Genomic DNA, 26,791 nt, shown 5'->3' on the forward strand with positions numbered 1-26,791 from the left:
GAGAGGAAATGGCAGACCCACACAGAGACAGAGGCAGATCCTGATGCTGGTCTGGATTACTTTTCTAGTCTTTGTGATGTGTGTGCTATTCGCTAGCTTAAAGATCTTTTGTGGCTTTTTTTTTCTTATTTTAAATAAATATCCTCCTTCATACCTAATTTGTATTATTTTTCTTAACAAGCGATCCCCAAAGTTTTTAGCTTCCGATGACAGGAAACCTCAATATACTTTGACCATCTGGTGAGTAAAAGAATTTTCACAGACTGCCTTCCGAATCTGTGTATTTTAGCCCTTGTTTCTTTTCTCCTACCTGAATACTTCTGGTACTGTGATAAGCTTTAGGCGCTGCATCAAGTGAATCCCTACAGTGGGCAGTAGGAACATTCCAGAAAGCCACTTCTAACCACGTCAGCTAGCAATAAATGCATTTTACAGCATAAACGTAATACACATAACCCAAGTAAATGTTTTCCCAACATAACTAAGTGGCAATCTGACAGTAAACCCAACTGAATGTATTCCCAATTCAAATTCCCTTAGTCATGCCCCTGAATGCCACAGCCACCTCCCCCCACCTGACATAAGGGTGTGTCAGAGGAGAAGTCATGGAGACAGTGATCTCTTATAAAATATATGATCTTGAAAAAAAATATGGCCTTGGAAGGGGCTCGTGCAAGCCAGGAGCTCCAAGGGTGTATATGGCCCATTAGCTTCTCTGGACACCTGCTTCTGGTGGCTGGACTCCATGTGAGGCATCATACTTGAAGATCTGTGGGTTTTAGCCACTCCTTTGTATGTGTGTGAGAAAGAGAAGAGGGTGCCTCACTATTATTCTGGGTTCTCCTTTCCTTTGGTGCCCCTCAACCCTGAATCCATCAGGCAAGGCAAAGGACGGATTGCAGATGAGGCCTGTGGTCACCGTTCAAAGTGAATTTGTGACTCAGGGTTGGACTTCACAGCAGGAGATATCAGGATTCATAAGCCAAATTGCTCTCCTTTTGCATTTTCTTGGTTTAATTTACCTCTTTAATTTTTAAACCAAAGTTTCTTCTGGAAAAAAAAAAAAAATTCCAGGGATTTAACTACAGCCAGGCCAGGCCAGTTGCAGGAATCAGATCACCCAAAAGGGCAGGCATGGTGGGGACAGGAGACTCCCCAATCCCAGAGCCCCACTTGGGCCAGAAGAAATGGGAAAGGCAATGTCAACATTCATAGGAGTTTCTGTGATTTTACAAAACATCTTTCACAACGATTATCTTTGAGCCACACACTCCCTCTGTATGCTATGTAGACGTTACAATCAGTATTTTCTAGTTAAGAGAAATTAAGCAATTTATCCAAGAATATTCGACGAAGAAGGGGCAGGGGCAGGATCTGAACCCAGATCTTCCAAATTCAAATCTACAACAAAGCCAAAAAAAGCTGTGCATATTGATCTGCCGTTGTTAATAGGATACTTTTTTTTTTAGGCTTCATATGTGTCAGATTGTACAAACACTTTTCATAAATTCTCTTATTTGACCCTTACCTGCTGACCTGAGCTGGGTCTGAAGGGCGAGGAAGTTAGAGGGGGCAGAGACGGGTGGCACTCCTCACTTGCTGTGGGCACACCATAAGCAAAGGCTCAAAGGCAGGAATGTCCTGGGCTTGTTTATTTCATGCTTGCGACTCACTGTCCATGGGGCTCTGGCCCAGTTAGGTGGGGCTCCTGTGACCTCTCGCCAGCATACTCTTCTGTCCTAGTGGAGAGAGGACATGAGGTGGGCTCTGGCAAGTCACTGGCAGGAGCGTCTGGAAGAGGCCCTCAGCCTGTCACTACCCACACAGTTGCTTCTCTGCAAGACAGATGCCTGCCAGGGTGAGCTGGTTGTCACTGAGGCTCCTAACTTTCCAGCCAAGTGATGGGCTTGGTTCCCACACCTCAGCTTTGAAGTTTAATGGTGCTCCTGGCAGCCCACAGGGCCTTGGCCAGCTCCCACCCTTTAGCGCCTCTTCCATTCCCCACCAGGGGCCTGGAGCCCAGGCCTTTCTAAGGCGCCTCCTCCAGCTGATCTGGATCAGAGGAGGGCCGGCCTCCTGCCCTGCAGAGGGGGGTGGATAGTGCCGGCTCTGCCCTGGAAGGGCAGCAGAAGCCTCAGGAGGCATACAACAATGGGACCGGATGGAGAATGCCGGCCAGAGGGGCTCCCTGTGGTCCCAGAAGTCAGAGGACCACACAATCTGTCTCCGGTTTGGAAGATGAGCAGAGCACTAGCAACTCTCTTACTAGCTTCTCTGGATTTGACTGTCCTGCCCCCAAACTCCAACTCCTTTGAGTTCGTGTGAGACAAAGCGTCGGGGCCAACTTGATACCTAGACTCATCACTGGACGTGCAACCCTGGGCAACTTACTTCACGGTGGCTCAGTTTCCTCATCTGGAACGTGGAAGTAGTAACTGTCTTTACCTCGTAGATTGATGTGAAGATTAAATGAGTTAACACAGGCAGGTCCTTGAACAGGGCAGGGTGTGGTATTAGATGCTGGCTATTATTATTACAAGAGTTTGGAGATTACTCCCTAAAAGTCCCCCAGTATTTTCCCTTGGGGAGTTTCTGTCACTTAAAACGAATTGGGATTTCAGGGCAGGTGCCAGAGGAAGTTGAAATGCCTCCTGGTGAGACTTTGAGGCTGCCTTGACTAACTGCTACCACTGGATTACTTCTCTCCTCCACCTCCAGGCCTGGGCTAGGTCCACCACTCTGCTTTGCTTCAGCTTCTATGCAGCTGCTAGCAGGAGAAAGAATGTTTACTACCTCGTTAGCACTTCCCGACTGTGCATTGTGGGCACTAATCACTTCAGTTTGCTCCCTCTAGAGTGACTCCGGGCTTCCTTTGAAAAGCAGGCCATGTGATGGCCCAAAGACATCCCCAGCTGGTCCCAATTCCCTCCCTTCCTTGCTCCCTTGACCCAGAAAGTGAAACAACTTACAGGTTAGATTTTGGTGATGTGTATGCACACTAAAACAAAAACAAAAACAAAAACAAAAGCTCAGCCCCTTAATCCTTCTGCAGCACCTGAAACAAAAGCTTTAAATGACTTTTCCGAGCCTTCCTCCCCCTCCTCTTCCCCATCCCACACCTGCAGACCGGTCCCTTGCCCTCGCCACCGCGGTTCGGTACAGGAATCGGGGAGAAGGCAAGGGCCCAAATCTGAAGCAGATGTTTGGGACGATGAGTGAGGTTGGGGTGGAGACAATAGGAAGGATGTGGACCTTGCTAGAACTGCTTGTTGCTCTGACCTGCTGCCAAGGCCGAGAAAAATAGAGGGACTGTTCCTGGTTAAATACCCAGCTTTTCTCGTGCCAAACTTTCCCGGGCCTCAATCCTCAGAGTCTCTGGCTCTGCTTCCAAAGTCCTCCATATCCTTGTGCCAACCACTATCTTGGCCCCTTTTTCCCACCACGCGAAGCCCCCAAGCCCAGCCTGCACCCCAAAAGCAGGAGTGGAGTTGTGTGTGTGTGTGTGTGTGTGTGTGTGTGTGTGTGTGTGTGTTTTAATCCCTGTATAGCTAATCCACAATGGCATTTTTGGAGCCAAAGCTCCAGATACAGCCTGACAAGAGAGTTTTAAAATACTGCCTCTGGGTATGAGAGGCTGTCTGGAAGACATAGCTTGGATGCCAAAACCAAACAGTTTTCAAGGTGTGGGGGAGAAAAGGGGGATCCTAAGTCAGAATTGTTGATCCACTGTGAGAAAGGCAGACACCCCCCCACGCCCCCCTCCAGAGCTACACACATGAGCCCATCAGGATCCAACATGTCTGCCTTGACTAGGATAACAAGTGCCAGATCTATAGGAGGAATACCCAAGTTTAATTGCGTTGCTCTGACCATTTGAGGAGACACAGGCTGGCATCATCATAAACAGAGTATGAGAGGAGAAATCCCTCCGGGAGAAGACGACGGAAGGTTTTCCTCAAGGCAATAGCCTGACCCAAGGGCCATCCAGCTATGATCCAGCTCAGAAGCTTGGGGAATCAACATTAGGATTTGCCCAAACCCCAAAAAGGAACAGGCATCTGCCGTAGCGCACTACAAAGAGATGACGAAGGATTCCAATTTCCTGGGTGTGACGGACATCAAGGGAAATTGGGGTAAAGCTCAGTGTTTCCACCCATAATGGTCTCAACCAATTTCATGGCTGTTCATGAAGTTGTCTCTTCACGCCGCTGGACTCACTGGAAATAGCATCACTTTCTTTCCTTTGCCACCGCTGTACGAACCCTTATTGCTGTTAGTGTTGGAGATACCTCCCTCTCCCAATCCACTCAAGATTTTAATTTCATTCACCGAGCTGCAGGCTACTGGCCAGTTCCCCCATTGCCAAAGTCAACACTTCAGGTCTGCTTTGTCTGGAAGAGAAGGTTAAAGGGAGAGAGTGGGTCCTGAGATCTGAGTTCCCTTTCCCAGCCTTTCCTAGGACCTGCTCAGGTGATGGCCAATTCATGGCACAATGGGGGTCTCCTAGCTTGGAATCCATCTTTGCAAATGTTCTTGCTTCTCTGAAAATCAACAGGGAACATAAATTCCCTCCCTTTGTATATGTGTAACGAGCCAGACAAATTTCACTTGCAGCCGTTACTCCTATTCTATGGAAAGTCTCCAAGTCCATAAACAGAAACTTTCCCCCCACCCAAATTAAACAAGAATGAGAGAACCTATGGGGATTGATGGTGATGGGTTTGGGTGGTCAAGCCTCGGGGGAAGGAAATGAAGGAAATTAGATTATTTATATGTCTGTCTCCCCAGACAAGACTGTGAGCTGCTCAGAGGCAGGGATCACATTCTGTCTCGTGTGTCCCTAGCTCCCTGCACAATGCCTGATACACAGGAAAAGTCTGCTAGAATGCAAAGGAGGTACAGAGAACTAAAGGGAAAAGGGAGGCCACAGAACCAATGAGGGAACAGAAACATCAGATTTGGGTGTCTGGTTTTTTGGTGGTGGTGGTGGCAGGGGAGGTACATTTGTTGGAAACGAAATGACTGCCTGGAACAGGATTATACCTAGAACTTATGAGATCTAGCACAAAATGATGACACACACATAACCTTCTTCTTACACAATAACACAACATTTTGTTTTCAACAGAACATAAAAGCCATCAAAGGCTCTCTAGCTGGCTTGCAAATACTCTGATATCCCTGACTCTGCTAATAGGCAAAGAGAGGAATGTCCTGGCAATTCCTTCGAGTGGGAGTTCTGAGGAGAGAGGGAACATTGTTGGTCTGCAGGAGGAGGATGGGAAGATTCCGAAAGTTTTCTTCATGTTCAAATCCATGACGCAGGTGAAGTGGGGACTGTAGAAATGGTGACCTCATCCCAGACAGGTACAGGACCCCTACCCGGGGAAGATGCTATGCTGATAATTCCAACAGAATCAGTCTTGTTTCAGACGTAGCTCTCCCTTTAACTGGCATTCTTGAAAACAGCCTGCTTCCTCAGTGAGATAACCACCAGGAATTTGGCCTTTACCAAACGGTGCTGTGTTTCATGTAAGGAAAGTTTTGAGACAAAAAGATTTATTTAAATGAGCCCTTTTCTGCAGACTTAGTTGCCAGAGATAAACATCAGGGTATTGTGTAGCGTGTCTGACCTCATTCTAATGATTTCATTTGCATGCGATCTATGGATTTTTTTCTACCAAACTGGGGATATTAAGATTTCAGGATTTTTTTTCCTCAGTTATATCCTCAAGGGTTTCTTGTGTTCTTTATGCAGGTTCATTCAAGCTTGGAAGACACCTCCCTCAAGCCATTAGCTGGTATTCTTTGGAACTTTCTCCATGCAAAAGATTTTAAAGCCACTACCAATAGAGGAAGGCCTTCTCCCTACTGTAAATCCCAAATCGTCAAGTGACTGACAGGTAAACATGAGCATAAAATGTTTATCTGTCACACAGTGTCACCAAGCAAATGCAAGGCAGAGTCATGGAGCCCTGCTGGCCCACTACGTGGGCTGTTCCCTAGTCTAAACTAATCTGCCTGAGACAAACCGGCAAGAGTTTGGGCCTTGACATGAAACAGGCCCGTGCTCAAATACAGCTCTGCCACTTAATCGCTAAGGAAGCTCAGCAGTTACTTATCCTCTCAGAGTCTATCTGTGTCTTGTGTGGCATGGAGAGAACGAGACCAACCTCGCAGGGTCATTGTCGGTAATAAGATAATAGTTATTAAAGCTCCTAGCATTAGGGAGGAACAAAAAAAAAAAAAAAAAAAAAAGGCCACTATTATCATGATTCAGTAATCAGATGAGCTACGGGAAGTTGAGGGTATTTGGTTGCTTATCTCTAGATTGCCTATTCCACTATGCCACATGAAATAAGTTTGACATTTATACCACCTTTGGCCTTTGCAGAGTCTTATGAAGGAAGGAGAGGTCTCTTCTGACCTGGGGGCCTTTTTCACAGCTTTTTGGGCTAGACATCTTGAATACCCATTCTCTCTGGCCTGCCTGAACATGGCAAGGAGGGAAAAGAGCCACCATCCCAATCCAGTCATCCACTCTAGCATCGTCTACCACTCCTACATCCATATAGCCTCCTGCTATGGAAATTACCGGGGCCCAAAGCCATAGGCAATATGGTAGCACACATACCATAGATAGGAAAACCTCCCAAGAACTCGAAGTTATTAGCCACTTTTCTTATTTAGTTAATTGCATCATTTTGCAGGTCAGGAAACTAATACTCAAAGATTATCCTGCCCAAGGTTGAACCATGGAGTTAAAAATATCAACATTCAAACTCATCAATTCACAGCTCTCTATCCTCTGAGGGTCCCCTTCTGCCCACTTGACGCAAATAGGTCTAAGAACATCCTCTTTGACAAAAGGCCAAATGATGGATGCCTCTGCTGCAGGGGAGGCTACAAGCCCAGGGGCCCTGGAGTCAGAAACATAGGATACAGGTAGGTTCCCTTCATTAGGGTGGGCCACCTGGTCAAGGACACAATGATGTTTATAAAAGAAATTTATCGGGGCACCTGGATGGCTCAGTCAGTTGAGCATACGACTTTGGCTCAGGTCATCTCACAGTTTGTGAGTTCGAATCCCACATCAGGCTCGCTGAAGTCAGTGCAGAGCCTGCTTCGGATCCTCTGTCCCCCTCTCTCTGTGCTCTTCCCCTGCTCACGCTCTTTCTCTCAAAATAAATAAAACATACAAAAAAATTTTATCTCCTCACCCAGCTCCTTGATTAGTCCAAGACTCACTTCTTCCTAGAGTTCTCCCTAAGAGATGAAGTCCTAAGACCTTGCTCACTCAGAAAGTCACCTGGTTTGCCAGCAGACCCTGGTCTAAGGCATTCATGGTCACCAAAGATGATAAAAGCTATGTTAGTCTGCTAACTGGGTAGCAACCGCACCCAAAGGCTTCATCCTGGATGAATTATCCATCCTTTCCCTGAAGGAAGATCAAAGGGATCTAGAAGGGGAGCCCCACACTGTTCTTGTAAGGTGATGGATATCATGGTTCTGTGATGTGTTTGATCCCGGCTCCTAGATGTACCACCTCGTGTTGGAAGAAGCCGCTGTAGCTGGCTGGGCTCTACTGACAACCTGGACCACTTTGCTAAAGTTACTTCTGATGCCGTATCAAAAACCTACAGCCATCGTTCCTCTGACATCTGGCAACTGACTGGGTCCGCCACATCTTCTTCCACCAGGAATCCGTGGACCATCCTGTAGAGACCACACCTGAGCCCAGGTCCCTGCTGTGTCTATCACAAAGTGTTATGTGAGCAGAATTAAAGTGGACTGAACTGGGCAGGGGGCGGAACGGAAGTATTCACAGCAAGGCACAGCTAGCTCTAGGCGGCACCTCTGTATCACTCTATTGAGCGTAAATCCAAATCATCACAATATGTCCTGTGCATTTCTAAATCCACCCTCTGTACTCCAAACCAAAAAAACTAAGCTCTCCGATAACTCTGGAATGGCATTCTGTTAGATGCTGCACAAAGGCAGTACTCTGAGTCAGAAATATTAGCCTGTTTCACAATTTTTGAGACAATTTAGCACTGAGTCATTTTCTTTTTTCTTTTTAAAATTTTTTAAGTGTTTGAGAGATTGCAAGTGGGGGTGGAGCAGAGAGAGAGAGGGAGACACAGAATCCGAAGCAGGCTCCAGCTCTTGAGCTGTCAGCACAGAGCCCAACGTGGGGCTCGAACCCATGAGCCATGAGATCATGACCTGAGCCGAAGTCGGACACTTAACTGGCTGAGTCACCCAGGCGCCCTTCCTTTGTAATTATTAAATTGTGCATGCCTGTTGACCTTTTCTTTGTATATATGTTACATCTCAAAAGAAAAAAAGGAAATTTGTTTTTAAATAAAAGTATTACAGAATACCTGAAGTTGTTCGATTATGCTTGAGGGTCTAAGTGAAGCAGAAGTAGAGACAAGGAGCCTCTGGGTCAAGCCACCTGTCAGAGAATCTCTATTGTGGTTCTCAGAGAAGTGTGGCTGGGCAGAGGTCGGAGGGCTCACTGCATGGCTCAGAGGTAACAGTGCATGACAGGCTAAAGTTAGCACTTCCTGTGTTAATTCAAGAGCAATCCGGCCACCCTCTGGAGTCTTAAGAATAACTTCATGATAGGCTGAAATCAATCAATGATGACCGTTCCCAGGGACTCACTCAAAGCCATGAGAACAGCAAGTATAAAAGACGCAGGACTGGTAACCTAAAAACATGAAGTTAGAGGGGCAGAACTGTGTTTTTTTTAAGGACATCTCATATCACTCAGAAGCTTGAGGAGGTGGGAGTAGAGTGACAGCGCTCTAAGGGTGGTGTTCGAACTTAAGATTCCAATTCACTAGGTCTGGGAAATGGGGCAAAAATCAGTACTTTAAACACAATTCCAAAGGGAATTTTGTTGATCTTCCAATTTTCCCAATTGGGAACCAATAAGTAATGACACCAAGATTACTTCCGCAATAAAGCCAGGGCCCCAAGGTCTGGTTTTCTGCCACGCTTACCTTTGGTTGGAAAAGAATTGGTACCACGTGCCCCTCGCCTCCAAACTTTTTGAGAGGCAGTATTTTTGTCTGCTATGCCAGCCCACTTCGGGGAGAGTGGGAAGGGGGAGAGGAGGCGTGGAAATAAGCGTGATTGTATACAAACCAGAAGGCTATACACATCACTTAACAGTGGTTACCGCTGGATGGCAGGTGAATTCTTTCTCTCGTGCTTTTTATTTGCAAATTTTCTATGCTGAGTTTCTTACATAGTAAAACAACAAATTCATGTTTAAAAGACTGATGAAAACAGACACCCTCTGCTCTTGCCACACTGGTTTCTTGTTCAGGAGGTGGGCGCAAGCACCTGTCAGGCACCATGGCCCTGCCCGGCATCAGGGACAGCGGTCAGGGAAGGACGGAGGCGCGAGAAGAGCTGGGACAGGCCAGGGCTCTGTGCGCACGTTCTACCTGGCGCTGGGAGCTTCTGAAAGAATTACTGGGAAAATGCAAAAACATTTCCAAATCTTTCTTTTCCTTCCCCACCTCCAGTTTGAGCCCTGAGTCGCCACTTAAAGAAGAGTCACTCGCTACATAACCCTTTTCGGTATTTATTTCCTGTACAAAATATTTACAGTCTCACCACAGCTACCTGGCCCCTCTGCCTGGCCTGACGGACCTGCAGCAGGGCTTGGTCTCTAGAAAACACGCTGATGCTCTCCCTGCTGTTCACTTGCTGCTTGGCTTCCTTCAAAGACACTAAAAGGCCAGTCGTTCAGCCCGCCTCCCCCAAGTACCTGGGCCACAAGGGCATAAACAAAAGAACCGGCCAAAAGAAGAAACACGAAAGTAAAAATTGCCCGAGAAGTGACACATATTCCTCCTTCTCTCTGACATGTACCTTTTTCTCCCATATTGACTAGTACCAGAGCAAGATTAGAAAAAAAGAGAAAAGGAAAAGGCCAAACAGAGCAAAGATACTTCTGAACAGACTTGGGAGAGGGAGTACACTGGAAGAGTAGAAAACCACAACAGTATCAAAGGGTTTTGTTACACAAAGACCCTGGGGCCGAGGCCCACCACAGGCACGCAAGCGGCCGCAGCCAGCCGCGGTGGCACCCAGGATGCTCTGAAAAGTGCTATGACTGGAGCTTAAAATGACAGATCTAGCCAAGAAAATCAAATCGAGCTCCAGCAGCAGTCTCTGGAGGGCCACAGAGGGGAGAATGCAGAGTCCAGAAGAGGATCAACTGCCAAGGACAGCAGAACCAGCCCACGTACCCCCAGCTGGAAGCCCCTCTCCGGGCCCGAGGGGCAACGTCGCCTTGTCCAGGGTGATGACGAAACTCGCCTGCACGTGTCCCATGGGAAGACACTGGGGCGAGCAGCAGCACCTTGTCCTGGTCCCTGAGGAGAGCAGTGACCGTGTGGCATGGAGGACCCTGTGGGTGTCGAGGCCCTGACGCTGGATCCCAGACCCCAAGAATGAGTGAGGTCGGCACCCATGCCAAGGACAAATGACGACTGCGAAGGAGTGAGGTCAGGCAGCAGCGGGAGCAGCTCGGGAGGGCTTGTTCCTTGTGATCCCTGGGAACGGGAGGGCTCAGACATGCTTCCAGGAGGCCAGGGCATTGCCATAAGTCCTGCCTCATCTCTGGCCTCTGTACTTGCTGGTTTTGGCAGTAAGGATGGCTTGTAATATTCTCAGAGTTGAATGCCCCGTTGAGAAGGGTAGCTTGCAGCAAAGCCTTCTTAAACACAGAAATTTGGAGAGTTGATGAGAGTTTGAGTCTTGAAGATGTGTGTATTCAAACTGTAATGAGAAAGGATGGTTTGATCTTCCAAGAGACAGCTGCAGGTTCTCTTCAGTCATCGTGTAACCGAACCTACTAGATCGTCCTCCCTCCACTGGGACTCCTGCTGGCAACTGACAGAGTGAAGTCACTGAGCAGCTGGGTGTTTGTTGTCTGACACAGCTCTTCTATGTATGTTCCTTGTGCCCTGACCCCAAGGACCTGTGACTGAGCCACAGGTCCCTTTTCCCTTGCCTCAGTGCTGCCAGAGAAAACCAAGCAAAGAGAGAACCAGGCATCGTTAGCACGCTATTCTTACTGTCTCAATCCCTTGCTACAAAATTTTCTTCCGTAGAAAGCTAAAGAATCCCTAGCTCTTAGCAGACTGAATAAGTTGAAGGTAAGTGGCCAGGCCCAGCCACACCTCAGTGTAAAGAACAAACTCAGGGACAAACGTCAGTAGTCTTCAAGCCAGCCATGTGCCTAGACGTGTCCCGGGCCCTAAGGGAAAATCATATTCGGCACTGGAAGCTATAGCCCAGCTATCTTTCACATTCTTGGGTCTGTTTTTCTCACTGGCTCAAACTAAAAAAAAAAAAGCGTAGAGAGTTCTTTATGGATTAATGATCATTTCCAGAAATGCCTTCAGGGAAAAAGCTCCTTTTCCAGTTCTGACACCACACACAAAAAATCCTTTTGTGCTATCAGTCCCCATTAGAGGTAGTCCAGTGCCATGGCCTGAGCCTGCCATTGTGCAGAGGGACAAAAATGAAGACTGCTCATGTGGGCCCCTTCCTCGCGGTGCTTCTCCCGGCTCCTGGTGAGAAGAGGCAATCACCATGCCCACAAGAGGGACTCACATCACCTCAGGTCAAGTCGTGAGGGCTGCAGAGGGGATCTCTCAGGGACACCAGCAGAGGAGGCTGAGCAAGGAGGAGGCCAGCCTTCTAAGAAAGCCGAGCCCTTTGTGTAATCTTCCTCAGCTAGTGAAGCAGCTCCTGCCACTGAGATCTTCTAAGAACCAAATGAAGTTACGGCAGCACGGTCCTCCTCTCGTGACTGAGTGAGCAGCTCACATGACACACTGTGCCCAAGTGGCCCGTGGGAGAAATGTGTAGGGAGCAGCAAGGGAAGGATCCAGCTCACAGATGACCAAATACTCCAGCTACTGGGGAGCATGCAGCAGCTTCTGGCCGATGGTTCCGTGTACGTTACGTGGATGTCTGCGTCAGTGTTATCACGCTGTTACGTGCACCCAGGTGCTCCAGAAAGCACAGGGCCGGGGGGGATGGCAGGAGGGCGGTCAGAGCATGCCAAAGCCCTCGCAGCCCTCACTGATGGCCAGCTGCAGCATCCTGTGCACCTCTTCGTACGAGTCATACGTGGGGAGGCACAGCTGGTTAAAACTGGAAGGGCAAGGGGAGAAGGGATTAACTCACACTGCCAGAAGCACTGGCAGGGGCTGGGACGACCCTCCCCCGCGAGCGTGCACTGGACGGTCTGGTACGCACCACGTGTGTGCAGTCGGGAGCGTGCTGTGGGTCGGAGCAGCAATAATCTGGAATGAGGGACAGAGGGCAGCGAAACCTCCGGGTGGTAGCTGAGAGGAGCCTGTTGTGAACTGTAGCAGCCGAGCCAACTCCTCCTGGGTCAGACTGGAAACCACAGTCCAGAACCATCTCATGACCTGCCAGAGAGAGAGAGAGCACAAGGTGGGGTCACACTCAAGTGTGCAGCCTAGGATCTGACCCCTGGGGAGAGAACAGGATACTCTGAAGTGGGCGACAAGGGTAGCAACGGTTACAGTCGACAACCTCTTTACGAATTTCTGTTGTCACACAGTCAGCAGGGTGGTCGTTGATTGCCTGGTTCTATTCCTTTGCATTTCTCACGTACGACTCCTGTGGCAGGCAGCACAACAGCCCCGAGGGACCAGGGCTCCCTTCTGCCTGGACAACCACCTGTCTCTCCCTCATGTGTCATTTTTTCCCAGTCGATACGTCTGCCTCTCTGATTCCTGGATACTTCTCTTCTGAAAGCTTTTCCTTGTAACAGGGCACAAATCCAATGAAAGGAAGTTTGGCCCACTTACCTTCTCTCTGAAATGCCATGAGCCGCCAACGACCACTGCGTGGGCTTTGAAGTCAGACACACTGATGTCCCCAGTCCCACACATCAGCAGCTGGAGAAAATAGTCAGGTGTTACCAGGACAATCAGGGGACAAAGACGCAACATAAGGTCAAAATTGCCTGTGTTAACATGCAAAATATGGAATAAAGAAAACACCAGGAAAAAGACCATAAGGTGAGATCATAATGCCAGAACTCTGCTTTAGGAAAATTAATTATAACAGGCCAATGGTTCCTAACCAGCGTGGTAAAAATCACACAGCTTTTTAAAAAAATATGTAGATGCCCAAAGCCTTACCCCAGACCTACGGAATCAAAATCTCCAGGAATGGGTTAGGAACTTGTGTATTTTGAAAAAGTTTCCTGTTACTGATGTGCACCCCTAATTAAGAACTACTGGGTGATGGGGCGCCTGGGTGGTGCAGTCGGTTAAGCGTCCGACTTCAGCCAGGTCACGATCTCGCGGTCTGTGAGTTCGAGCCCCGCGTCAGGCTCTGGGCTGATGGCTCAGAGCCTGGAGCCTGTTTCCGATTCTGTGTCTCCCTCTCTCTCTGCCCCTCCCCCGTTCATGCTCTGTCTCTCTCTGTCCCAAAAATAAATAAAACGTTGAAAAGAAAAAAAAAAAAAAAAAAAAAACTACTGGGTGATCAGTCGATTCAACATCTGACTCTTGATTTTGGCTCAGGTCATGATCCAAGGGTCGTGGGATCGAGCCCTGTGTCGGGCTTGGCACTGGGTTCGTAGTCTGCTTAAGATTCTCTCTCTCCCTCTGCCCTACTCGCACAAGCTCTCTCTCTCTAAAAAAATAAAATAAAAAGGCACACAGAATAAGAACTGCTTTCTTGTTTAAAAAAAAAAAAACAAAAAACAAAAAACTGCTGCAGACTATTTTGAATTGAAACAAAAGACAAAAAAAGAACCAAGTATTTACTGAGTCTGCTTTGGAGAGAGCCTAGGAACACCAGGAAGAAAAGGCAGGCCCGTTCCCTCTGATGAAAAGTCCCAGCTCCTATGAATATTTCAGATGGCCTTTTCTGTTTCCCTTCTTTTGTTTGGGATCCATCCTTCTTTTGTGGACTGAACTTTTACTACCTTCCCTTTAGCCCGGCCTCTACTTGATCAGATAAATTAAAAAGTATACCAAAAAAATGAGAACATTAATGACTTCAGAGGCCTAAACACCTTGTTGATATCCTAATTTGGTTCAGGCTCCAGCATGTGACTTAGCAGACTGTGAGTACTTACTCAATAGTTATAAAAAATGACACATCTTGGGCACCTGGGTGGCTCAGTCCGTTAAGCGTCCAACTTCAGCCCAGGTCATGATCTCGCGGTTCGTCAGTCTGAGCCGCGCGTCAGCCTGTATGCTGACAGCTCAGAGCCTGGAGACTGCTTTGGATTCTGTATCTCCCTCTCTCTCTGCCCCTCCCCAGTCTGTACTGTCTCTCTCTGTCTCTGTCTCTGTCTCTCTCTCAAAAATCAATAAATGTTTAAAAAAAAAAAAAAAAGATACATCCTAATCAAGAGACCAGAAAAGCCCAAATTAAACCTGAGGAGCCTTGCCTCCTTCAAGAAGAACCTGCTAAGCTAATGAGTGAGAGTAGAGTGCGAGTAGAGTGCCGAGTAACTGTAAGAGACTGTGTCCTTCCTTCCTACTCACTTTTAAACGTTGTTACAAATGCCATGCTTCATGGTAAAACAAAATACACCAGTAGCTAGCTATTCCTCAGCCCCCAAAATAAACAGCACTAGATGATAGTCTATGGGAAACTTTAGGCTGAGAGATGGAGCGTTCATTTTGTTTGAATTTCATGTATGAAGGCACAAATGTGATGAAAATTGCACCCGGCTTTAATTCTTGTTCTTGAAGCCAATTCAGTTAATAAGAATAAACACTCTATAAGACCACATGAAACTACTTTTTTGTTTTCTCATTTTTGAAGAATTTCCTCCTTACAGGCAACAGCTTGCAAAAACACACTCTTCATAAAAGCTGTGTGAAGTGGGAACTGATAAGTTGCCTTGTATGTATCATCTGTGAGCAGCAAGTAAGTAACCAACTGATTTTATTTTTTGCCCACAAGTTCTATTTTGATAATTACAGAATGGCATTCACCATCTTATAGCATTTTTCGGTTGTTACAGGATCTGAATAAGAATATATTAACTATATAGCGTTGTGACCCCAAGCTTTGAAATATGTCACATCTTTTGGTTTGTCTCCTTCCCTGGGACATAGCTCCATGATGGCAGGGGCTTTGTCCTATTCACTGCTAGTTCTCTAATGCTTCAAATGTCCAAAGGATGTTTGTGTAAGTGTCTCATACAGGAGACAATAGTCTCTGTACAAAATATTCTATTATTCCCTAAAGTCAACTTTAAATGTCATGGGATTTACAAGGACTGCACACAATACCAATGTTCTTTACTAGTCAACCAGTTATCAATAATATTTGATGAATAAATGACTATTAATTATTACTCTTCAAGGGTAATTAGCTACAGTTTCTAATTTTCACATTCTAATGTTCTGAAAGCTGGTGAAAGGGTAAATGCATGGGAGGGTCACAAAAGGGAAACCAACTCTAGAACAAATGACTTCCCCACCTCATCTCATAAGAGAAGACACAACAAGCTGGTTCCTGCGTGCACACTCAAATACCCAGTCAAGAATGCGGGTCTGCAATTGCAAGCACTTACTTCAAGCTCGTTTTCATCAAAAATGGCCAAAAGGTTCTCAGGGACCAACTCATTCAGACCTGAAACAAAGTAGCCAAGTTAAAGCCAGACCCACGTTTTGGATATGGGGATTTTTATCTCAAGACCAAGAACAGACAGGCTCTCACCTTTTAAGAAGTGTTCCACCTCCTCTTTCACTTGACTGGCCAGTCGATATTGGGCCAGTAGATTTAAATAGAAGATTTTATTCGCATTAGTGACTGGGGTTTGAGCTCCACCTGTCATGAGCTCTACCACCTGAAAGAAGAGGCAAAAGAGACGGGGGAGGCTGTGGCTGGGAGTTGACGACACTCAGCCGCTACGTCCCATAAACACAGCATTATCGAACTCCATCACAGCAATGAGCGTCTGCTGCACCCTCAACCTCGCAACACACCTGGTTTCATATACTTACTAAGCTTCAGCGGTCCTACCACAGCACATTCTACTAGCTACTAGGATATTGGAGCGAGTCTTCTCTGACCTGGTCAACTAGTGGGGACGGAACAGGAAGATATTACGGTTCCTTGTCAGCAAGAGCCTCATGTCTCTATGATCCCAAATTAAGCCCCTACTGACCTTTGGGACACTGCCGTTCCCCCAAAGCTACTTATGCAGTGACACTTCATTATCACTAAGTTCTTTTTCTACTGGAAAGGAGGAGTGGGTAGGATATATGGGTACATGTGTCTTTCGCTCCATTAAATGGGCCAAGATCATCAACCGTGGGATGCAATGTCCTGATATGGTTGCCACTAGCCTCACGTGCTTACATTAATGACAATGAAATAAAGTGAAAAATTCAGTTATTTGGTGGATAACAAGCCACATGTTGGGTGTCCAAAAGACAGCCCAGATAAAGAACATTTCCATCATTGCGGAAAGCTCCATTTGACAGCCCTGCTGTAGAGCAGGCTGGGAACCACGGGACCCAAGTTCGGTTCTCTTTCTCACCTTATCCAATTGACCTGATTTATTATATTTCTCTTCTGCAAAGACGAGCTCCATCTCACTCATGTCATTGTTGAGGATGAAGCAAACTTTAGATTTGTAGAATTCTGGGTCATCTGTTTCAAAGTACTGAGAAGACAGAAAGACAACAGAACATGACTACTCGTACCCAGAAAGGCAATTTGTAACTGCCTGGAACCACTTACCCCTCCCCCCTTAAGAACAATGAGCGCAGAGTGGAGGAATTCCAGAATTAATGGCCAGGAGCCTTGGTAAAAACACATACCTAAGACATTACCTTATAATGCATACGTAGGCCTATGATCTGGGCCAAAAAAGAGCGGGTGAATCGAGCTCGGACCAATTGCTTGTAGGCTCCTCCTAGAGAGGACTCATAGAGACACTTGCCCACCAACCGCCCTGCAAACTCATACACCTTCAAGCGTAGATGAGCAGGGCGATTAGGATTGGGATGTACCTGTGAAAGAAAGAGATTAAAAGGCTCTGGGGCACTTGAGTGGCTCAGTTAGTTAAGCTTCTGACCCTGACTCGGGGCATGATCTCACAGTTCATGAGTTCCGGCCCCACATCAGGCTCGCTGCTGCTGTCCACCCAGAGCCACTTCAGATCCTCTGTCCCCCACCCCCACCCTCTGCCCCTCCTGAGTTTATGCGCTTGCTCTCTCTCTCCCTCCCTCTCAAAAATAAGTATTAAAAAAATAAATAAATAAAGGCTCCGGGCCATTTTTCTTCAAGCCTGGTTCTGGAAAGACCCTCCCCGACAACTCCATCCCAAGGAAGCAAGAATTTCAGCGTTAGAATCAAAGAGTTGTCTACATGCCACTAGTTCTTTGGTAGCTAACATGAGTAATTTAGACTGACTGGAAGATAGAGGGCAAAGATGGATTTACAGTAAATAGAAGAATCTTACATTAAGTCTGTGGTCCCTGGCTGGGTATGGAAGTTAACCAATGGATGATGGGAGGTCTTTTCCCTAAACCTGAAATTCTTTCAAACGAAGTCTACTTCTCTACTGTTTATACCTCTGCCTAGTCAAAGATCTAGTTCAAAAGTCAATGGCCTTAGGTATATTTTGAGAAAAGTGGCTTAATCATTATAATAGTAATTAGTAGAATGGTCATTGCACTAAAATACTTTTTAGTCAAATACTCATCGTCTGCATTTTCTCTTATTTTGCACATGAAATAATAAAGGCAGAGAGGAGGGAAGCAATCTAATTGGTTCATACTGTAAGTATCGAAATTAAGAACAAGACACAGGTTGTCAGATTTCCAGGACAGTTGCATGATCTCAAACCCCTGTTGGAGTTACGTATTGTGATGCAACTGACATTTTCCACCCGCCCACAGGGAAGTCGCAAACTCACTAATGCTTGGTTGTTGTCACTGAATCGGGTGAAGAGCTGATTGGTGGTATCAAATAATGCTTTGCAGATTAGCTCGAACCATTCCCGACGAGGCCCTCCCCAGTCCAGAGCTGAAAGGTATAATAAAAATAAAAAGGGACTCTGGCCTACCACCTCTTGTTGCTTGTGTTCCTCTATTCATCATTCGACACTCTCCACCTTCCTTCCATCCCACTACGTGAGTGTTTCCCCATTCCAACCCACATAAACTGCGGGCTTTTTTTTTTTTTTTTGGAAATCCCATCCCTTTCTGTAGGATTAAAGGACTCAAGGTATTTTGTTCACTAAGCTAATGCCCCCTAGTATGGAAACATGGGAGATCAGAGACCCCAGGAAATGGACTTTTCTCTTGTTCTGCAAAGGTTACTACCTTCCCTTCTGGTCCCAACTCTTAGCGCTTGCCTCCAAGTCCCTCTGTCTGTGCTCTACAGGCTCCACCAAGCTACCTGGCCAGTAAGCACCACATCTTCTATTTCAATTTATGACTTCTTTTTCCTTTAGGAAAATAAGCTTGGGCAGGGGCAGGGGTAGGGGGGATATTTTTGTTCTTTGTGGAAAGCAAGTAAGGAGGAGAGGAGTGGGGAAGAGAGTTAAAGAAAATGAATATGAGGGGCACCTGGGTGGCTCGGTCGGTTAAGTGTCCAACTCTTGATCTGGGTCATGATCGCACGGCTCGTGGGATGGAGCCCCGCATGGGGCTCTACTTGGGATTCTCTACTCCCTTCTCTCTGCCACCCCCCATCTCTCTCTCTCTCTCTCTCTCTCAAAATAAATAAACTTAAAAAGGAAAAGAATATGAAATTTTAAAACTGACCTTCTTCGTCTTGGAAAACCACTTCAAAGTTCTTGCTCCAATCTGAGATGGAGAAATTCCGGGTAGCTTTCAGAGACTGAAAAGCAGTGAAGGGAAGGAAACTGTCAGAAGTCTGGCTGGCATCTCTTGGGTGTTCAACACAAAAACACAAGAACAATGCCATTGTCCCTGTAACCATTAGTACTTGGAGGAGATACAGTACTCAGATATAAGCTTTAATCATGCCATCTTATTATTTAAAATGCACAGATCTCCGGAAGAAACTTAAGATTTTAAAAAACAACCTAATTCATCTTTATACCATTGCTTTGTTGGGAAGTTTTGAAGTTTTTTTTTTTTAATGCTCATTTTATTAATTAGAAAACTCTTACATGAAGAAATAAAAAGGACTCAAATCGGTAAGCTGTCAGCAAGAGAACCAAGGAGTCCTGGTTTTCAAGTACAGTGTTCACTAGAAATCTTTATCCACAGGCTATGTTCAGACAGGGAGCCATGCCACACAGGGAATGTGGCTGAGAAAAGGGGTTTCCAGTCACACCTACCAGAGCCAAACATCACAAACACTTTCTGGACAGGGACCAAGCCTTCTCATTCTCGAGGAATGCAAGAATTATGCCAGTGTCTGTGCAGTGGAGACAGACACACATCAGGTGCTCCTTTTCCATCAGACCAGAGTGACAACAAAAGTCATTTCCTTTTAACCCAACAAGAGCTCTTCTATTCCAGGGATTCAAGAGTAAGAACTTTCTTCTGTCAACCACTACTTCTACCTTCCCCACACACAAGTTCCAGGAGATGGTTCAGGAACGAGTTCGGTACGGATTATAAAGCCGACGTGTCAACTAGTCTCTCCCCTGAATAACAGGTCTTGAACAAATCTACTCCAAACTTAGTACATAATCAAACAAAGAGAAGAGCAGTTTTTAACAGAGATGTTTAAAGAGAAGGGAAATTGGGGTTTCAACCTGCAGAACAGAACCAAACACCAAAGAGGTTTCTAGTTGCAAAATCCTGACAACTGACAACGGAAATGAAACTTTACGCACCGATTCCAACAACGTGTGTCTGCTGACCTTCAGGGTGACTTTGGAATGTGGTCTTTTCATATGCACCTGCCGAAGCTCTCGCTGGAAAAAGTTCACCTTGTCCTGAAAGGTCTCGGAGCCTCCTGAGGAGCAAGAAGATCCATCATGATCACAGCCTCATCTCAAGACACCTGTGCAGTCCATACCACACCTTCAGACGCCCAGCGTGGCTGGGGTCACTGCCTTCCCTGTCAGAACCCCTGTCCAATCTTACCTATATTCTTATGGAGAGAGCGGATGAAAGTGGCTGCTAGAATGTTCCTCTCCTTACAGCTGAGCTCCACAGGCGGCTGAATGCCATCATCTACCACCAGTGTCAGGAGCTTATGAACGGGGTCGGGGCCGAGGTATGAAAACTAACAAAGGACAAAAGAAAAGGTTTAGTATAAAACCCTCAAATCCAGCAAAAACTTTCCCTATCCCTAACCTTCAGTACCAACCAACCAACAAGTTAGGCCTGTTTTCTCTAAGTGAGTACCTACTAGGAGTGTATCACTATGTTTTTCATCTCTGTGCTCTACAATCCGATCTTATGTTAAATTACTGGAGTCACAGAGACTGCCTTTAGTGAGGATCGCAGGTTAACAATACAGACCTCCTAACATAAAATATAAGAGGGGTGTACTCTTGAAACCAATATTGTGCTGTATGTTAACTAACGAGAATTTAAACAAATAAAAAAAACTATCAAGGTTATTATAGGTAAATGTGTGTGTGTGTGTGTGTGTGTGTGTGTGTGTGTGTACATATACATACAGAAACACACATACACTGTTGAAGGCAGGAAGGATATACAAATACCTGATGAGGTTGGGCAAACTGGCTGGAGGAAAGCAATTTGCCTTTAGATTCCAAAAGCTCGGAAAGTTAAAACAAATGTTTTTAATAAATGAGAATGCTGATTCTAAAAGAGTTAGCTTTAGCATGTTGGAAAACCAAGCCTGGGCCAGAACTGCCAACACCTTCTCCATTAACTTAGTCTCGGGGCAAAAGAGAACTGTTGAAGAATTCTGATTTGCTACTAATTCTTGTTTCTTTAGGCATGTGTCTTTCTAGAACTTCTGTATTCTTCATGCCACGTTGTGAGGACAAAAGACGACCCTTTCTTTATCCGGCAATGAATTCCGTGTGCACAGTAAGAACTTCCAGAAACACCAAAAGCCCTTCTAGGAATAAACGAAAGGCTGAAACATTCCAGAATGGAAGCCTGCTCAGCATAAACCAAATGTAAGGTTCAACTTACTTTTGTTCCTGGGCATACTCGGAAGGTATAAAGGCGCCAGGGAATGATTTTCAGGTAGAACTCCTTCACTGAGAATTGCTGGAGGGACAACATACAGAAAAGGAAGTGAGTGATAAATAAAAAGGGTCTATCTGGGTACTGTAATTAAAAAATCAGAGTCCCTACCTCCATTCCTCATAACCCTTTCCCTCTAGGGACAAAGAGGATACTTTTTTAGTACTAAAATAAAATAAATAACATCAATTCTATCTTAAAACAGGCAAATTGAAAATATTATTCTGACAATGCAATTTCACACAGAGACATTTCATAATCTTCCTATTCAAGTCTTACTACCAGTTCTAAATGTCTGAGATCAGATTTTCACTTTATGAGTAAACATTTTACCTAGAAACAATCAAAATCTCCTTCTGTTCAGCTGAGTGCTGCTCAGACTTCCTCAATGGACAGGAGATACCTGTGGCCCCTACCCACTGCTTTATCTCTATTAGAATGGTAACCAGGGGGGCCCCTGAGTGGCTCAGTCGATTAAGCATCCGACTTCGGCTCAGGTCATGATCTCACAGTTCGTGAGTTTGAGCCCCGCGTCTGGCTCTGGGCTGACAGCTCAGAGCCCGGAGCCTGCTTCAGATTCTGTGCCTCCCTCTGTCTGCTCTGCCCCTCCGCTGCTTGCACTCTGTCTCTCGCATTGTCTCAAAAATAAATAAACATTAAAAAAAAAAAGAATGGTACCCAGGATTTGCCATGGGAGGCCAGGTGGGGGATGGGAGGGTAAAGGTGGTCGTGTGGTTGCAAACAAAAAAGCACATAAAAATGGTGAGAATAAAGAAGGGTCTCTTTATACTATTATAAAAAAGAAAAAGACAAAGCCAATCACTTTTAATCTAAAAAAAAACCTGTTATCTAAATGTACAGATCTGGCTTTTTCTTGACTTAAAACAAGCTCTTCATTAAGAAAATTTCAAACACATGCTAAAGAAGGGAAAATGGTATGATGAACCCATCATCAGCTTTAACAATTACCACCTCGTGGTCAAACTTGCTTCATCTGTACCTCACCCTGGCCCTCATTCCCACTCCCCTAGTTCAAAGCAGGACAAGCTTTTAATGACACTTAGCAAAGTCTGAAGTAGAACGGAATTGGGACTCAGTTTTGGTTATGAGATTAAAGGGATAGAATGGGATGTTTCAAGAGCTCAGTTTTCCGAGGTCTGAATGAATAAGCAAAATACAAATACTCAAAAGAAAATCCTAACACAAAGTGCCTCTTAGCTCAGGGGCCTTGGGAAGTTCACCTCCCTGCCTCTGCCAAAATTTCTGTGTTCCAATCTTGTAGCCTGAGAGAGACATGCATTTATTGTGGTTTCATGAATCCAAGAATGAAAGATCAAATTGTTTCAAAACAGCAGAAGGGGCCAACAGTAATTTTTACACTAGTGAAAAATTTTTAATGGTCAAAAGTAGCTTTCTTTAAAACTCTGAGAGCCATTCCTTGAAACACCTTCCCAGAAGCAATCAAAGGGCAGAATGCCTCAGGTGTTCTAAAGCACCAAGGTACACAGACCTTCTAGACAGAGTCTTAATCCAGTCCAGTCCAAACATGTGCAGCAAAACTGGGGGTGGGGGGGGGGTGCAATCTTCTGCTCAAGCTTAAGTAGCCTCTCTTGGTATCCCAGAAAACCTACAAGTCAAAGATCTTGCCCTGACTCTCACACTAATGCTTTGTGGTTTTATTACCGATCGCCAAATATATGCAGGTTTAGGCAAGGGGATTTTGAGACAAGAGTGAGCGGTCCAACCTTTGGGGACACGTAGCAGTACACCTTCTTCGGTTTCTTCACCTTCTCAGGGGTCTGGCACTCAGAGGGTGAGTCTTCATCTTCCTCCTCCATGGCTGTGGAAGGCCGGCGCTGGGAGGAGCTCATGTGCATGGGGGGAAGGTGCCAAGGTGTGCTGGTACAGTTGGTGGCATTATAAAGATAAGCCTCAAAGTAAATGCTCACTCCTGAGGTGGACACGTTGCGTTCGACAATATTCTTCTCATTCTCTGAAGTGGTAACAAGGAACAAGGTTGTAAAGTAGGAGACGTGGGAGGAAAAGAAAGACCTGTCACTAGACCTTTAGTCCAGAGGACTCTAAGCCAAGTGTGGCTCAGATGGCAAATGTTTGTGAGGTTGGTCAGAAGAACGCAGACAACACAAAGAACAAGTGGCCTGGGACCAGGACTAAATCAGAGCTTTTCATTCAACTCACCACTTAGGACAATGATGTCAAATTCACCATTATTGATTGGCTGATTTTGGTATGAAATGCAGGCATGGAAGCAGCCACGAGAATGCAGGGTGAGTCTCAAGAACACCTGGCAGGTCTGCCTGTTGGAGGTCACAGACTTCTCAAACGAGACACCAGAGCTCTCTTCTTCTTGGGGACCGAGCTACAAGAGGAAAACCGAGCATCAGTGAACATAGAAAATTTGCCCTAGTGCATGGCAGTTTACTCTTTACAAAGAACTTTCCTATTACAAGTTAATCTAAGCCTCGTAATTACTAATGGGATTGGGCACTGTCAGAGGAAGGAAGGACAGTACAGAAGTCAAGGTGGAGATGAGAGGAAGTGAATCAGTAAGGGTGGGAATGACAGAAAAGGAGCACACAGAGAAGGGAAACTGCTTACCTCATGAATGGACAAACTGTAATTGTGCTCATCTCTCAAGGATGCGGAATTGTTGGTAGGGTTGTCGTACTCATCTCGGGGCACTATTTGAAGGGTGTGTGGCTGTCCACAGGTCAATACAAGAGTAGAAAAATGGCACACTATTTTGGTCTTGGAAGGAACCACCATTCCTGAAATAGACAATGGAATCGAATCCTTAGCGGGCAGCTTATCAGAGCACAAAGATCTCTTCAATTGGTGAGTCCCAGAGAGCTGGGTCCTGCCCAATTCTTAGGGATAAACACCACCATGAAGAAGATGAGAAAAAGAAAGAAAAAGATTAATTCAAATGAACCGGGGAACTCATTTTCACAAATTTCTAACCACTGCTGCACTACACAAAAGGAGAAAAGGACTCACAGGAAACAGAACTGAAAGCTACATTGTGTCTACAGTCTCACTGGGAACCTACAAGTGAGGCAGGCCTCAGAAATTGGCGCTAAACAACCGCAAAACAAAGAAACAAACTCAGAAATACTTAGGTGGAAATCTAAGAACACATGTACATGTAGTATGTTGAAAACTAAAAAATGCTAGTGAAAGAAATGAAAAGGTCCACATAAAGTCAGAGGTCACCAAGTTCATGAACTAGAAAGCTCAACATAGTAAAAATGTCAATCCTCTCCAAATGATATTCATGTTTAATAACATTCTTATCAAAATCTCACCAAGAGTTTTTGTAGATATAGCAAATATTGTTCTAAAATTTATACGGAGAGGAGTTAAGACGGCGGAGAAGTAGGGGGACTGGGATTTCCCTCATCCCTCAAACACAGCTGTTTTGAGGTGAGAACATTTGGAACACCCAGGAATACAGGCTGCAGAGTCACAGAAAAATCTCCACAAGTGGACAGAGCAGCTTGATGGGACAGAGGTTTGTGTATGTGAATTCGGAGAGATAAAATGGGCAGTGTAGGAATGGAGGGGAGGGAACCCCTTCTGTGGAGAGACAAAAGGGAGAGAAAGGCTATGGAAGTATGATATTGTGTCTGGACAAGAGAAAACCCTCTCCAGACCACGGACTGGGGAACGAGAAATACGGAGAGTGCCAGTGTCTACTTTGCAAACAACCATAGGAGCTGAAGATCAGCGTTTTCAAGGGTGTGTGACTTTCTCTGTACCGGAGCCGCTGCCCAGTGTGCATGCCTGGCGGGGAAGGGAGTCAGCCCCTGGGCATGGCAGTGATCTCAGGGGCACATTGGGAGAGGACAGTCCCCTCCCTCGAGTACCGTGGTTCGAGGATTTATTGCCCCCACAAAGGACAAAAGATCTTGCAGGAACTGGCCAGCCAGAGGCCCTTTGTCAGATGGGTGGAGTGGCGTTGCCCTAGAACCAGGTCTGTGTGGTGCGGATCCTTTAAGACATTGGGTTTTGAATACTAGCCTAACGCCTGGGAGGCCCGGGACAAGCCCTGGTCCAGGGAGGAGGGACTGGGGCGTCTCCATTTTTCTCCCCATCACCAACACAGTGGGGCTTCAGGGAACAGGACAGCGGCCCCCAGTGGAGGCGATACACTGACCAAACCCTGCCCCTCCGTACCTGGTAACTGCTTATCTACTGGAGTGGGACTGACACTGACCAAACCAGAGTGACACTGACAGAGCCAGACGGCCTCTCCTGCAGACCAGCAGAGCCACCAGTCCCAGGCCCCAAAAGACAACTGTCCTGCAGTTTTGTATGTTAGTCTGTTGGGTTTTCTTTTCTTTCCTTCTTTTTCTTTCTATCCTCCTCTTTTTTTCCCCCCCCTTTGGAATCAGGCTCATAGTTTCTGATTTGATTTTTGGTCAATTCTGACTTATATAATATATATAAATATATAATATATATATTATGTCTATATATTACATACAGATCCATACAAAATATAATATATATGTATATGTATCTTTTTTCCTTTCTCTGCTTTGGTTGTTTGTTTAATCAGGCATTTTCACTCTATTCTTTTTACACACTTTCTGTATCTCTTTCTTTATTTTCCTCTCTTTCTCTGGATCAAGCCGTATAGTTTCTTTGATTCTCTGCCTGGTCTTTTTTTTTTTTTTTTTTTTTTTTCCCCTTTGGTTTTTTTTTTTTTTTTTTTTTTTTGCCCCTTTCGTTGTTCTCTTTGTTTGGGATAAGGTTCCCCCACCTTTCCTTTTTTCCAGGGTTGCTTCAACGAACATGTCAAAGCACACCTGGTGGAAGGTCCAAACAACCCACCACTATGAGCAGTGGGATACAGCAGCCAAATACACAACAACAGAGTGCACACAACACACTCCGGAAACAGTTCCTGAAGTGCCAGACCCTGGACAGCGTATGACCCGTTTTTTTTTTGTTTTTTTTTTTAATTTTTTTTTTTCAACGTTTATTTATTTTTGGGACAGAGAGAGACAGAGCATGAACGGGGGAGGGGCAGAGAGAGAGAGGGAGACACAGAATCGGAAACAGGCTCCAGGCTCCGAGCCATCCGCCCAGAGCCCGACGCGGGGCTCGAACTCACGGACCGTGAGATCGTGACCTGGCTGAAGTCGGACGCTTAACTGACTGCGCCACCCAGGTGCCCCGACCCGTTTTTAATATAGCACTCACAGGTATGGGACACATAACAAGCTATTAAAACACGTATGTGACAGGGGTGCCTGGGTGGCTCAGTAAGTTAAGCATCCAACCTTGGCTCAGATCATGATCTTGCGGTTCATGAGTTCGAGCCCTGCATCGCAGGCTCTGTGCTGACAGCTGAGAGCCTGGAGGAGCTTACTTTAGATTCTGTCTCTGTCTCTCTGCCCCTCCCCCACTCATGCTCGGTCTCTCTCCCTCTCTCTCAAAAATAAAAATAAACACATAAAAATATATAAAACACGTACAAGACAGAAACCTGACCAAAATGACAAAATGGAAGAATTCTCCACAAAAGGAATTCCAAGAAGAAATGCCTGCCAGAGAATTGT

The 26,791-nt window shown here is 45.8% G+C and overlaps 1 protein-coding gene across 4 annotated transcripts in view; it reads right to left on the reverse strand.

Annotated features, from left to right (window-relative positions):
- Positions 1 to 9,211: 9,211 nt before the first annotated feature.
- The window catches only part of AREL1 (apoptosis resistant E3 ubiquitin protein ligase 1), a 48,855-nt gene continuing 31,275 nt past the window's right edge, over positions 9,212 to 26,791 (reverse strand). For all 4 annotated transcript variants that reach the window (XM_040477715.1, XM_040477711.1, XM_040477712.1 and 1 more), the window contains 15 exons: positions 23,823 to 23,992; positions 23,403 to 23,583; positions 22,949 to 23,196; positions 21,150 to 21,227; positions 20,121 to 20,262; positions 19,868 to 19,989; positions 18,822 to 18,897; positions 17,969 to 18,078; positions 16,881 to 17,060; positions 16,586 to 16,711; positions 15,760 to 15,889; positions 15,614 to 15,672; positions 12,876 to 12,965; positions 12,295 to 12,470; positions 9,212 to 12,189 (listed from right to left, as the gene is read on the reverse strand). In XM_040477715.1, the coding sequence (XP_040333649.1) occupies positions 12,087 to 12,189; positions 12,295 to 12,470; positions 12,876 to 12,965; positions 15,614 to 15,672; positions 15,760 to 15,889; positions 16,586 to 16,711; positions 16,881 to 17,060; positions 17,969 to 18,078; positions 18,822 to 18,897; positions 19,868 to 19,989; positions 20,121 to 20,262; positions 21,150 to 21,227; positions 22,949 to 23,196; positions 23,403 to 23,583; positions 23,823 to 23,992 (1,991 nt within the window). In that variant the 3' untranslated portion in view covers positions 9,212 to 12,086. The remainder of the gene's footprint in view (positions 12,190 to 12,294; positions 12,471 to 12,875; positions 12,966 to 15,613; positions 15,673 to 15,759; positions 15,890 to 16,585; positions 16,712 to 16,880; positions 17,061 to 17,968; positions 18,079 to 18,821; positions 18,898 to 19,867; positions 19,990 to 20,120; positions 20,263 to 21,149; positions 21,228 to 22,948; positions 23,197 to 23,402; positions 23,584 to 23,822; positions 23,993 to 26,791) is intronic.

The sequence above is a fragment of the Herpailurus yagouaroundi genome, unplaced genomic scaffold (assembly GCF_014898765.1).
Source record: "Herpailurus yagouaroundi ecotype Mexico unplaced genomic scaffold, PumYag 141, whole genome shotgun sequence".
NCBI lineage: Eukaryota > Metazoa > Chordata > Mammalia > Carnivora > Felidae > Herpailurus > Herpailurus yagouaroundi.